This window comes from Ochotona princeps, chromosome 21, assembly GCF_030435755.1.
Source record: "Ochotona princeps isolate mOchPri1 chromosome 21, mOchPri1.hap1, whole genome shotgun sequence".
In the NCBI taxonomy this organism is placed as follows: Eukaryota; Metazoa; Chordata; class Mammalia; order Lagomorpha; family Ochotonidae; genus Ochotona; species Ochotona princeps.
The window spans coordinates 6,404,600-6,417,738 of record NC_080852.1 but is presented as its reverse complement, the minus strand read 5'-3'; the positions used below and the strand labels follow the sequence as shown (position 1 = coordinate 6,417,738).

At 40.9% G+C, this 13,139-nt stretch overlaps 1 protein-coding gene across 1 annotated transcript in view; it reads right to left on the bottom strand.

The window, feature by feature from the left end:
• Positions 1-13,139, bottom strand: part of CNTN3 (contactin 3) — a 283,223-nt gene that overhangs the window by 94,024 nt on the left and 176,060 nt on the right. Inside the window, exons 5-8 of the mRNA XM_004581629.3 lie at positions 6,247-6,450; positions 5,077-5,179; positions 4,379-4,563; positions 227-363 (exon numbers count right to left, since the gene is read on the bottom strand). Of these exons, the coding sequence (XP_004581686.2) occupies positions 227-363; positions 4,379-4,563; positions 5,077-5,179; positions 6,247-6,450 (629 nt within the window). The remainder of the gene's footprint in view (positions 1-226; positions 364-4,378; positions 4,564-5,076; positions 5,180-6,246; positions 6,451-13,139) is intronic.

The following is a 13,139-nucleotide window of genomic DNA, read 5'->3' as shown; positions in this document are numbered from 1 at the left end:
ATGCCTGAAACACAGCATGTTATTTTATGGACCAAGCATGTAAAATCACCTTCGTCAAAGAACTGCAGTATTGACAAGATCACCCCACTGGCCCACTGGGTGCTTGATTTTACAGTTGGTTCCCTAGCTCCTTGGATGCAGAATGAGAGAAGGTAGACTCAAACAATGAAGATAGTCCTCACCAAACATGGAGTAGAGCTGGGGGTTCCCTGAAACTCTTCCTTACCTCCAGCACCAGAGGCTCTCCATTTTTCAGCCATCGGTAGGAAGGCTTGGGCTTACCACTCGCCCGGCATTCCCAGTGAAGGCTGTCCTCAACAGCTATTTCTACATCCCTGATGAGTTGAACCCAATGAGGCTTTGCTGCAATACAGAAAAGAAAGAGAATTCAAATCACTCAGTTCATAAAGAACAAATCCATTATCCAGTAACTGTAAATGGACATAAGACTGTGTAATGCTAGAACTATATATTTTTAACTAAATAATGATTTGTTTTATTTTTATTTGAAACAAGTAAGATAGACAGATAGAGAGAGAGAGAGAGAGAGAGAGATCTTCCATACACTGGTTCACCTTCCAAATGCATGAAATGGCTCCAGTGAGATCCAAACGGAGACGTCAACCCAGCAGGGGCCCACGAGCCTGAGCTGTCATCCTCTGCCCCCACCCCCTAAAGAGTGCACAGCCCCAGGAAGCTGGATCAGAAGCAGAAGAACTGGGACTCCAACGAGTGACCCTGCAGTGGGGTGTGAGTGCCCCAAGCACTGTCTCGCCTGAATTCACTCAGTCTTAACTACAGCGAGTGGATATCTATAGCACTTGTCTTGTTGAGGATGAATGCTGCAATTTCATCATTTGTTAAGCCAAACCAGCTATGTTTGCTCTGTGTTTAAAATTCCAAACACTGCATTATATTCTTCAGGTGTCTATTAATAGATAGCAATACATGCACATACAACGGGTCTTTCTTTTCCTAGCTCATTTGTCAATCAGGAAATCACAATTCATGACAATAAGTGAAGACAGCAAATACTTTTCTCAATTATGAACTAAGAAGTAAGATCCCTAGAACAGAAATGAACTTCTAGTCGATGGGAAAAAATATTTCCTTTAAATCAGAAACTACTCTCAATGAGAAGCAAACCACTGTGTATCATAGGAACCTCTGACTGAACGAAAATTAAAGCAGGAAAGGATGGATACATCGGTTCCATTTGAACACCATAAAAAATAAGCAATGGATGCAACTTTAAATTATGCATGTAAATCAGTTGGATCAAGAAGATTAATCATTTTCCACACGTTTCAGAAGATAGTTGGAAAACTTTTTACAGATGAAAGAAACATTAACACTAAGAATGAAAGTCACTCAGTATACACAGTACACTCAGCCAAGTCTCAGCTTGTGTTTCAGATCCAAAACTGGGAGGTGAGATGTCTTACTGACTTCACATTGCATTATGCATGGGATGTGTGCTGTGTGAGCCACATTTGCATCCTCCGTATGGAGAAACAGTTTATCTATTTCTATTTAATTGCAACCATGGGACGATTCGTCTTTCCATTTCTAGCTCATAAAATTGTTTCTTTGTAAATGAAATTGAAATGAAACTATAGCTATTTAGCTTTGACAGAAAATGCACAGGTCTACATGTTGCGTTTTTTTTTCTTTAAACATATAAACTACTTGCCCAGTATGAAGAGTAGCTCAGTTACAAATCACTTGTCTCCACTTTATATTAAAGCACACTTTATTCTTTCAGAAATTAACAATATGAGACAGAAGGTTGCAAACAGATTCACACAGGAGCCTGTGATGGAGACCTGAGTTTCTGGCAACCATGTCCATCAGCTGCCCACACTAATATTCTTTTCCTCTAAATGGGAGAGTAATTTGCAGCACTAAGGCAACCCATAGGCTTCAACTGGCACATCAATTGTGATTTCCCCTTGTATTCTACCACAGGATATCCAAGTATTCCATCAGCTTGCTCTTTAATTGAAGTAGTGCAGCAGACAAACAGACCTGCGTGACATTTATCAAATACAGTCTTCTTGATTTGGAACTGTAGGGCAACTTGCATGAAATTCTTCATGTCATTAACTTCTAATTTATTTCTCCGAAACATATCGTTTTACCTACATAATGGACTAAAGCCATACTCTACCTCCCTGGCTACGTATGACGGATGCTACAGGATATCTACTGGGTATTCATTTCCTCTCATTTCTAGTCCTAAAATAATTCCACGTGCTCATTCTGTTTTCTTCTTTTCCATCACCTCATACTATCCATGAGTTAACTCCATGGAAACCTGGCTGTAGTTTCTATCCCAAAGGGAGACTTTTACATCATCTAATTTCTTCTTGGCAATAGTTTATCTGCAAGGAACATGCAGAATTTGAGGAGGGAAGTCTTGGATATTTGGGGAAAAGATGAATGATTAGTTTGCTGGTCAAGGGTGGCAGCCATTTTGTGAACATAAAGGAAATTAAGACACAGAAAAAAAAGGAGAAAGATTGACAAAGAAGAAAAAGATCAGAAAAATTGTCAGGGCTGAAGACACATGTGGATGTCAGTTTTTTACCTTCATATCTGTCATCATACGAGGCATACAGCTGTTTATTATTGGGTCAGGATTGCTGATGAATAGAAACATGAAGACATTTGCAATTTCCTGCTTTTCCCTATCATGGTTAGTATCATCTTATCCTGGTATTGTTCAGACAACACCAACTAAACCAGGGTAAAAAAAATGGTTACTTGCTTTGAGGGAGACTTATAGCCACCCCATCCCATGTCCATTTTACTTCCACAAAGGACAAATATCATACATCCTCTCTAATATAAGGCAACCTTAACTCAAAATACAAGAAAAAAAATATATATAGGTAAATATGTATACATACACATTTTCATAGGCTAACTGTATGATGGAAACTAGCATAACAGGAAGTGAATATGCATTGCAGATGAATAAAAGATGAATAAAAGAACTCCCAATGAAAGTGTTCAATATACCTTGAAAATACTGGATTTTCTAGCCTTGGCTATACCTACCATGCCCTGATACACTTGAATAGCAGAATGTTGGACCTGTGAGTGCTGCTGAAGGACTGTGCTATTGTCATACTATGGGGGGAGGAAGACCGATGAGCGGATGCAGAAGGCGGAGGGGGAATTCCTGTGCCAAGGGAACTGTGTTACAGGAAAAGAAACAGGAGAAAAAGAGCAACCAAAAGGAACCTTTGATGCCTGAGTACTTCTGTGCTGAATAATCTCAACTAATTAGCTACCAAGAGGGAAGAACCACAGACTGAATGACTCATGTATAGAAACCATGCTTCCATTTTGTTCCTGGCAGAACCTAAGACCTTGTCATAAAATAACAAGTGTCAACCTTGTCAGAAAATAATATACCTAAGGACTTCAAATTTTTCTGAGGAGGGCCGGAAATAAGTCCTGTAATTTTTATGACCTGTCTTTGTAGATGTTTTCCCTCCTGTAACATTCACGCAGACTATACAAGTCCGCATAGCAAACTTTTTTCATCTCCAGCTTAAAATAATGTTTATTTCAAATAAATAAATTATATTGCAATTTGCCTTTCTCAAAAATGGTGAGTTCCCACTAGTTTTATGTTTCTACAAACTGAATTACAAACACCCAGCCATTTAGTTTGTGATTTCGTATTTTTACAGGTGTATTTATTCTTTCTAAATCATGTTTTCATCAAAAACCTTGCACACTTTTTTTTAAACAAGAATACTAAAACAGATTTTAGGGAAAAAAATCTAATGCTTCTACAAATAGATTCTGCACACAGGTAACATTATTATTCTTTCTTTGTCCAAACTGAGTATTCCATCAAACAAATGTAATAACAAATTAATGGAGCCAGTGGAATACAGGTAGGTTAATGGAAGGGATAGAATAACGCCAAAGAACTCAACAAGATCCCGAGTTGATGTGTTTTTTTCTTATGCAGTGGTTGTAGCATTTCCCAGTAGCATTTTCTCTGGTTGGTAAACGTGTTTAAGAAAGATCTAATACCTCCTCTTCTACAGAAGAGGATGACACAAAAGATTTTTCTTTAGAGCATGCCTAAGGTATGAAGGTTCATTCTTGGGGAAAAATAGGGACCATTTCATTGCCACAGCGATCATTTCAAAATACAAAAGAACGCATTATGTCTTCACTTCATGACCTTGTTTTATTATTCTCTTGATACAGTTTCCCACATTTAAGGAAAAGCAGAAGCGAGCGGTTGAACACGGTGGTGTGTGCTAATTTCCAACACTCTGCGACAACAACAGCAGCGTTTCACATACAAGAGCCACAGTCCCGAAGCCACTTGTCCCCTGTAGATGCTCACCATAGTAAGTGAGACGCCCTCTGGCAACATTTTTTCCTCTGGAATTCTCAGCAATGCATTCGTAGGAGCCTGTGTCTTCCTGCTGGAAGTTGGGGATTTCGAGCACAGCACTGAACTTTTTCAAATTAATTTTGTTGGGAAAAGGTAACCCATCACTTCTTCTCCAGGCAATCTGAGGAACAGGACTAAGAGGAAAAAACATCAAGCTTATGGGCTGTCTTCTGGCAGCATTTTCAATTTGCCAAAAGCAAAACTTTGATTGACATACACTAAAAGACACAGGTTCCAGAACACCACATCCAACTCCTTCAGTTGCTATCTGAAGAAAAAGAAACCATGCATGCTCTTGTGTCAATTCATGCTCTAAAAACAAAGTCTGTTGCCAGCTCACTGTATGAGAATAGAAGTGAAAAAGAACAACAAAGCAATATTCTTTAAAAAAAGCCCGAAAGCAAAAATTATATCAGTTTAGTTTCTGGAATGAGCCAAGCCTTGTCATTTTCTCCAAGCTGATTTTAAAAGTTCAAACCAAATTTTCTATGTGTATTTTCCCTGTACTGGATTTTTTTTTTTTTTGGCCTTCAAGTGAAAATACATTTGATACAATAAGGAAAGCCAAAGAGTCCGTCAAAAATCACCGTTATCTCTTACAGCAACCTAATACCTTAGCACATAGCAGTAAATACCATGAAACTCACTTTCCAAGGGCAAAACACTCCAATTTCACAGTTGAACCTTTAGCCACTGGAAGAGTTTCTGGAAACTGAACTTCTATTTTGGGTTCATATTCACCCATCACACCTGTAAATCACAACACAAAGTTAAGAGCATCAATATTTCTTTGTAATTGCATTGTTTTTCTGAAAGAGAACTGGTCTTGGCCCCATCGTGAAGCATCTTCCCCCAGGGGTTCACCTTGCTCACCTGTGTTCATCTGGGTCAAACAGTTAATATCCAGGCATGCTTAAGGTCTTAGGTGATCTGATTCCTAAATTACACCGCACAGGGCAGTTCAACGAAAACAACTGTCTTTCACATTATGTAAAACAAGAGGCTAAGGAAATTTCCTATCCAGTTGAAACAGTTCTAGTCAAACTGAAATATACAGTGCGTTACAGCTTCTTGAAATTTCCAAAAACAACAAAAATTATGGCAGGGAATTTACCTAATGGTACCCTGGTAGCATAGATACCAATCTTATATCTGTTCAACGGCTCCCTGGAGTGGAGAAATGGTGACTTCATAAATGGGAAAGGTCAAATTCAATTACAACTGACTGTAAAGATGTGCTGTGATACTTCATGGTTACAGCATTATTTTCTTTCAGATACGGTTTTGTGAAATGGGTCATCTCCTAAGCTTACGAATCACGTGGCTCTGCAAGTCACTGACTTCTCTTCGATAGCCAAGAAGCTGTTGACGAAACAGATCTTTTTTTTCTCCTGTAATGATTTTTTAGTGATGATTTTTAGCTCTATAACAAAATACCCAGAGCTTTTTGAAACTCACGCTGGCAAAAGCCAGAACAGGTGACTTGATAAAAATGCAAGCTGAGCTCCAACCCCAGAAAATCTCATGCTTGGCTTAATCCTCTTCTGTCACTCGCTGGAAATTCGTAACACCTTCTGAGCAAGGTGCTCTTCATTTCCACCGGACATTGGTCCCCAAAACCATGAAACCGAGTGAGCATCGCATAAAAAGACTTGCAGCTTAGGGAATCGGTTTCATCACTGTGGTCACAAATCTTTATGTCGAATAAAACAGAATATGACAGTTCTTTAGGACACACTGCTCACATTTTCCCATTGGTTTTGCATGTAGCCACCAGACCCGTGTCATCCAGGACTACACTTTGAGGCATTCCATACCATCAGACCGCAGCACCAACGGAGTTGGTGAGCCGAGTACTCGGGCATTTGTCACTGTGCTTGTCACCACACACGTGTAGTTCCCCACGTCAGATGGCTCCACCTTCGCTATGTACAGGTGTCCAGTTTCTTGAGACACAAACCTCCGGTTATCTTCTTCAACAAACGAGGGATATTCATTGAAGATCCAAGCATATGAGAGGTCTACAGTGTTAGAGGAAGGAAAGAGATTCTGTTATTAGAGAAACTTACCCACAATACAACGGAAGTGCTAGAGACAAAAGTATGCTTACACTGAAGTACTAATGTTGAGCGCTCACACTGCAGGTCGGGAGGAGAGATGGCCGTGGGAGCTGGTTCTGTGTCTACTCTTTGGGTCGGTGAGGACCTTGGTGATCTGTATTCTTACAGCAGCATCATTATCACTGCCATCAATATCCCCACTCCACCTGTGCCCTGGAGGCCTCTCTAGCTCCAGTTTTGTTTCCTCCCTTTCTCATCTGCATTCCCACACCGCACATTCTGTGACCTTTCAGTTACCAAATTAATCACGTCAACACCTGACATCTAACTTTCCGCACCTTCTCAGGAACGATGCGAAATCACGATGCGATCCCCATCATGAGGGACACTGGCCCACAGCCCTATTATCCAAGAGACACACTCTTACCTCTGGGTTCGTTCTCGCAGGTGCCACTCACCCCTGGGCCGGCAAAGCCCTCAGTTTCTCTGCCTTTGTTTACTGTGTTTCCAACACCAAACCCCATCCTGCTGCCCTAATTTTCAAATGCAGCTGAAGCTTCAGGCCCAACATCAGGAATTGTCTCCCCTCCAGATGTTATCCTAATGGTCACTGCCTGGGCCTGTGCTCCCATAGGGCACCATTTCAGGCTCATTCCCATCAAAGCACTCATCACCCGTGATGGAAGCAGCTATTTACTGATCTGTCTTCCTACCACTTGAAAAATAAGCGTTGTTAATTTTGATTCCATCTGCTCCACTCTCGCCCCAAATTAGCAGAATGAAACATCCAAAGACACTTCATAGGTCCTTAATAAACATGTGCTACGTTAACTAAAGATAGAATTATACTCTGGATTCCTCTATGGAAAGTTTTCTGGGAAATCAGCCTTCTCCGAAGGAACCACTTCTCTTCCTCTCTGACGTCATGTGGGCTAAAGGACAAAATACCACCACATTGCAGATGCCAAGGCTGTTCAGAGCCAAGCTGGTATTTAAGCACATTACTTGGTTGGCTTATTAGCTTCTTTATTTCCTTGGCTCTTTCTTTTTTTCCCCCATGTACAACTGCATTAATCTTATTGTAGTGGTTTATTACCGTAACATTTTGCCAAAGAATTTTCGATAAAGGTATGAAATTGGAATACATTTTATGAGTACGTTAAAATACATTTAAAGTTCAATGATAAAGGATCTTTCTGTCTGGTGGAGAAGTAGTGTTCAAAGCAATAGGTAAGCACCACAGAAATCGTGTTGTAAGGGCTGGGTGAGAGTTGCCACCTGTTTCAGAAACGAAGGTATCATTCTTCCATCATTGAAAGGCAGGTGTAAAGGGCAGTGAAATTCTTGGACAAGCAACAGAAGCACTTCAGGAGTGGCCAGCCTGAGAGAGAGCTTGCCAGTTACTCCATGGACATGAAACGTGCGAGATTCTCCCTGCCCACACAAATGCAATGCTTGGTGCTTCCCCAAATTAGCACACTGCCCACAAATTACACGCACCTCCCGAAACATTGGCTTTGGGCCTGGACGTGGTGATACCTTTAGGCAGAGAGTCTCTGATACGATTTCAAGCAGTTATATCCTAGCTACTGACAGCTGAAGTTGTGTGAGGAGCAATGTGACACACGTTCACTCTACCAGAAGTTCTCTGCACATCCTAACGAGGCTATTCTCTTGGAATACTACCAAATAAACTACAGAGGAAAGTAATGTTGAGAAGGTAGGCTGAATTGTTCAAACTGGCAGCTGTTACAGCAACAACCCATGGGATCATCGTGGTGCTTTAAGTACCCCCATCCTATCCCAACCTTCCCAACCACTAAACCTCAATTTGCTTTGAAAAAGTCTTACTCTGCTTTCCATAGTATTCCGCATATGCTGTGGACATGGTTGTCCCTCTCCTTTTATTTTTGATTTTTTTTCTTTTCTAAAAAAGATTTGTGTATTTTACTTCAAAGTGAGAATTACAGAGAGTAGGGGGAGAGACAGTGATTTTCCATCTGCTGGTTCAAATCTCCAAATTGCTTGAAAGGCCAGAACTGGGCTGGTCTGAAGCTGACCGCTCTGAGCTTCTTCCAGGTTTTTCCATGTGGATTCAGGGGCCCAAGGACTTGTGCTATCCTCTGCTGCTTTCCCAGGCCACTAGCAGGGAGCTGGATTGAAAGTGGAGCAGCTGGGACTTGAACCTATGGCCATATAAGATGCTGGCACCACGGATGGAGTCTTACCCTGCTATGCCACCATGATACCCCACTCCTTCTTTCTTTTATTCACCAGATTAAAACTTCTACTCCTCCCCAGTTTAACAGCATCTTAGTTGGGAAACAGAAGTAAGAAGTCAATCAAATGTACAGTTCCATGAGAATGGCTGAGGAAACTATTTAGTTTCAGTCAGAAAACTTATAATCCGGTCATGTCACAAAAAAGCCTATTGCACAGTAACCAATGTGTGGAGCTAACACCAAGGAAAAATTTGAAATCGGTACCACTACTGCAATTTCAATTAAAACACATTCAAGGTGACAGGTGTTGGTGACAACATGACAGGTAGTGCATGATATGTTGCTTGGGACACTTGAGTTCCAGCTCTGCTCTTGGCTCCAGTTTCCTGCTAAAGCAGACCCTGGGAGGAAGCGGGTGCTAGCACATGCGGCTGAGTAGCAGCTATCCATTTGGGAAACATTGTACGAGTTTCTGCCCCAGTTATTACAGGAATTATGGGGGGTGAATTAGTAGATAGAAGTCATCTCTCTCTCTCTCTCCCTCTCCCTGTCTTTTCTCTACGCCTTTCAAATAAATAAAAGATAAAATATTCAACACGAAACAATATAGGCTGTATGACTTCATTTCTAGCATTTCTTTTCCATGATTAATTTAGTATTTTATTTAAAGGCACAATGACAAAGAGTGTGCGTGGCAGGGACCTGCTGCCCCACAGGTGTGCACTGGCAGGAATGTAGGTCGGCAGAAGTGGCAGGACCCAAAACCAGACTCTCCAATAAGGAATGCAGGTTCAACAAGTGATGGATTAACTGTTCTGCCACGATGCTCACCCCCGTAGTATTTATTTAAATCCTAAAATTAACGTCCTTGATATTCATGCTTCAAATATAACAATACTTCAGTGGCCAAATGCTTTGGGACACTGGTTGATTATTAGAGAGGTAAAGGAATGAACCAAACATTTTATCATTTTAAAGTTACTCTGAAAGTTAGCAAGAAGTGGACATCAACATACGAAAGCGTGGGCGATAGTAGACATGACGGGGTCCACTGAACTCTCCCATCAAGGAAACCCATCGCACAGAACGCAAGGCTATCTGCCTGCAAAGAGCCTGGATGCCAAGGCCACACTCCCTTGGGCTGAATTCAATGGAGTGTTAACTCCTTCTCACCACCTGGGGCAGGATTCTCTTTTTGAACTTCCAGAATGAACCCAGTCCCGACCATATCTTGATTTTTGGCCAAGTGAAACTGGGTTTACAAGTTGGATTTCAGGACTGCAAGGCAATGCGTGTGTGCAATTTGGAGTTTTGAAGTAACTTGTGACAGCAACTGTGGGGAAGTACTAGAGACAGTACACAGAGACAGGGCTGTGAAGCAAAGCTCACCACGGCCAGCCAGAGAAAAATGGGAGATGTGACAATGCGTGCAGAGATCTGATTGGTGCTCTTGCCTGATGGTGGCCCACAGTGGAGGAATGTGGAGAGGGTCTAGAAGCTACACGAGGCCAGCATGAAGATGCATCCTAAAATCTTTAGAAGGAATACAGCATTGCCACCACTAGATTTGAACTTCCAAAATCTTGATAAATATAAGACAACAGCTACATGCTGTTCTCAGCCACTGTGGTTCTGATGATTCATTACAGAAGCAAAGAGGAAATGAACACAAATGACAATAGACGCTAAAGATAATCCACTGTTTATTATTTGCCAGGTAAACTACTAAGAGCTTTAGATAGAATTTCCAAAGTGAAACAAAGGATAAAAGACAAAAGTTAGAGAAAACCCATACTTGGAATGTCAAAAGCAGAATCAGATTTTATATAACATGATTATATGATCAATATAATAGGATGAAGTTATCCCAAAAGGGACGTCAAAGGGTAACTTGGAAATAAATGAATTAGCGGTGATTATTTTTCACAAAAATTCAAAGCCTTAAAGACTCGTGGAAAGGAATCAAATTTGAAATGAATATGACGCACGCTGCTATGAGCCATATGCAGAATCCGTACAACTACTTTTGTTTAAAAAGTTTGTGTTTGGTGAAATGAAATATAACTTGATATCTAAGAGAAGAACTGTGCCAATTTCTCATTTATTACCTATATGACTGTGTTAGAATATAAACACTATTGCTTTGATTTAAAACATTTGAAAATCATGTGCTTTTTTAATATTCTGAGTAAAGTAAAAACCATTGCATAGAGTTTACTTATCCCAAAAATCTCCATTTCTAAAATATGTTAATTGTATACTGCTGAGTAAAATATATGTAAATCCGTATTTGTGATTTTTCAACATCTTTTTATGTACCATGATAAACAACGGAAAACTATAATAAAAATGATAATTTTATATACTCAGACGAGCAAAACTTTACAAACCTTTCACAATCTCTTGTATAAATCACATGCACATTATATCAAAATGACCGGGCCAGTGAGCATTCTATTAACAATGCCCCATGAATATTAGGAATCTGAAATGGTGTTTATTAGAGAGCCAAGAGGTTTTACCATTCAAAGCCATAAATTAAGAAAATGAAGTGCTGAAGCTCAGCTTTCTAAAAAGTAGTCTGTGATGAATCACTCTGCCAGACACCTCCCTTCCCTGGTCCCGTAAGTATAAGACCTGTCAATTTAACAGGAAATATGTCACTCTAGTGTTTACCCAGAGATACATTAATACACATACTACTGACATTTAAGGGTTTATTTCTAGTCCCATTATAAAATTCTATTATGAAGGTGATTTAATCCTTCATAGAGGCACTTTGTAGAAGTAATTCTGCCAAGCAAATTGCAGTTAGGCAAAATTGTAAAAGGAACTTGGGCCATGTTGTGTGGTACCAATCGCAAAGGTTGACCTACTTTAAAATAAGACCTATTTTAAAAGGGTGTAAGGGGCCCGGTGCAGTAGATGAATGGACAGTCCCAAAGGACCCTGCACCCACATGGGAGACTTGGAAGAGGCTCCTAGCTCCTAGGCTTCGGATCGGCGCAGTTCTGGCCGTTGAGGCTGCTTGGGGAATGAATCATCGGATGGAAGATCTCCCTCTTGGTCTGCCCCTCTCTTTGATGTTCCAATAAAAATAAATAAATAAACAAATCTTAAAAAAAAAAAAAGGATGTGAAAACCTGTTTGAGGTTATTCAGGCTTTAGATCCCTGACTCACCAATGAGGTAGTAAATGATGTCTCGGTGCTTGTGGTTGATACCTCATGGGAAGGAGGCCTGGAACCCATTACCCATGCAGCAATCGAAGAGAACTTGAGTGCCAATAGGCCATGGGCAGGCTGGAGGAGTCTGTAGTGTGAGTAGTGCGAGGGCACTGATAACAATGTGTTGTTTCTAAAAGCTGTTGGGTTGGTTGTTACTTTGCGGAAGAGCATTATCATGTATGCCGCGGTGGCCCAACTTACAATGGCTCCACTTACACGGTCGGCTTTACGATAGTGTTTTATAGAAACAACGCTTAGAATTTTGGATTCAGATCTTCCTCCAGGCTAGTGCTATATGGTCCTAAAATAAGGAGGAAAAAAAATAACGGGAGCGAGGAAAAAAAACAAACTGAAAAATGTGACTTCCTTTCTGCTTCATACTTGAGAACTGACTCCAGGACACAGGTTAGAAGTTATTGCTAGGAGGTCAGGCACAGCTTCTTGACTCTCTCATGAACTGCTTTGAAACATAATCAGCATAGTCATCCATTTAGTGACTAGTGCCACTGGCTGTTTTCATGCAACGGGAGTAGATTTGAAGTCTTAGGACAGATTGCATCATCCATAAAGCTGAAAATATTTATATGACTTCAAAACTTTTTTTCACATTACTTGAAAGACATGGAACTGGATAAAGAGTTCTTTCACCCACTGGTTCGTTCCCTGAATACTTGTAATACCCAGGGTTCGGACAAGCCAAAACCAGGAATCAGAAACTCAGTGCCTTTCATGTCGTTGGCAGCGACCTAAGCATTTAGACCAAAACCAACTGTCAATGGAAAGTGGATCCAGGAATCATATCCATATATCCTGACATGGGATACGGGCATTCCAAGTGGTATCCTAAATTGAATACTGCCTCCCGAGGCTAGACTAGCAGGACGTCGGAGTCAGGAGCTGGAGCTCGGCATCAAACCAGACTGCTCTGATACAGATGTGAGCATCTTAACCGTAGGCTAAACGTCCACCATCCTGCCTGAGCATCATTATATATGAACCCAACTCATATCTCCTAACTTAAGAACTGCGGGTAACAAGGAGGGAAGGCTGGGGGAGAGGTGAAAAGGCAAGCAATTCATAAGACAAAGGATACAAGAAAAAAAAATCACAATATCCTGGTGAGAGGATTCCCTGCGTTTCTGCTATGAAAAGGATGGAAGAGTCTCATGCAGGCACCTCACCATTATCGTCATCACCATCAG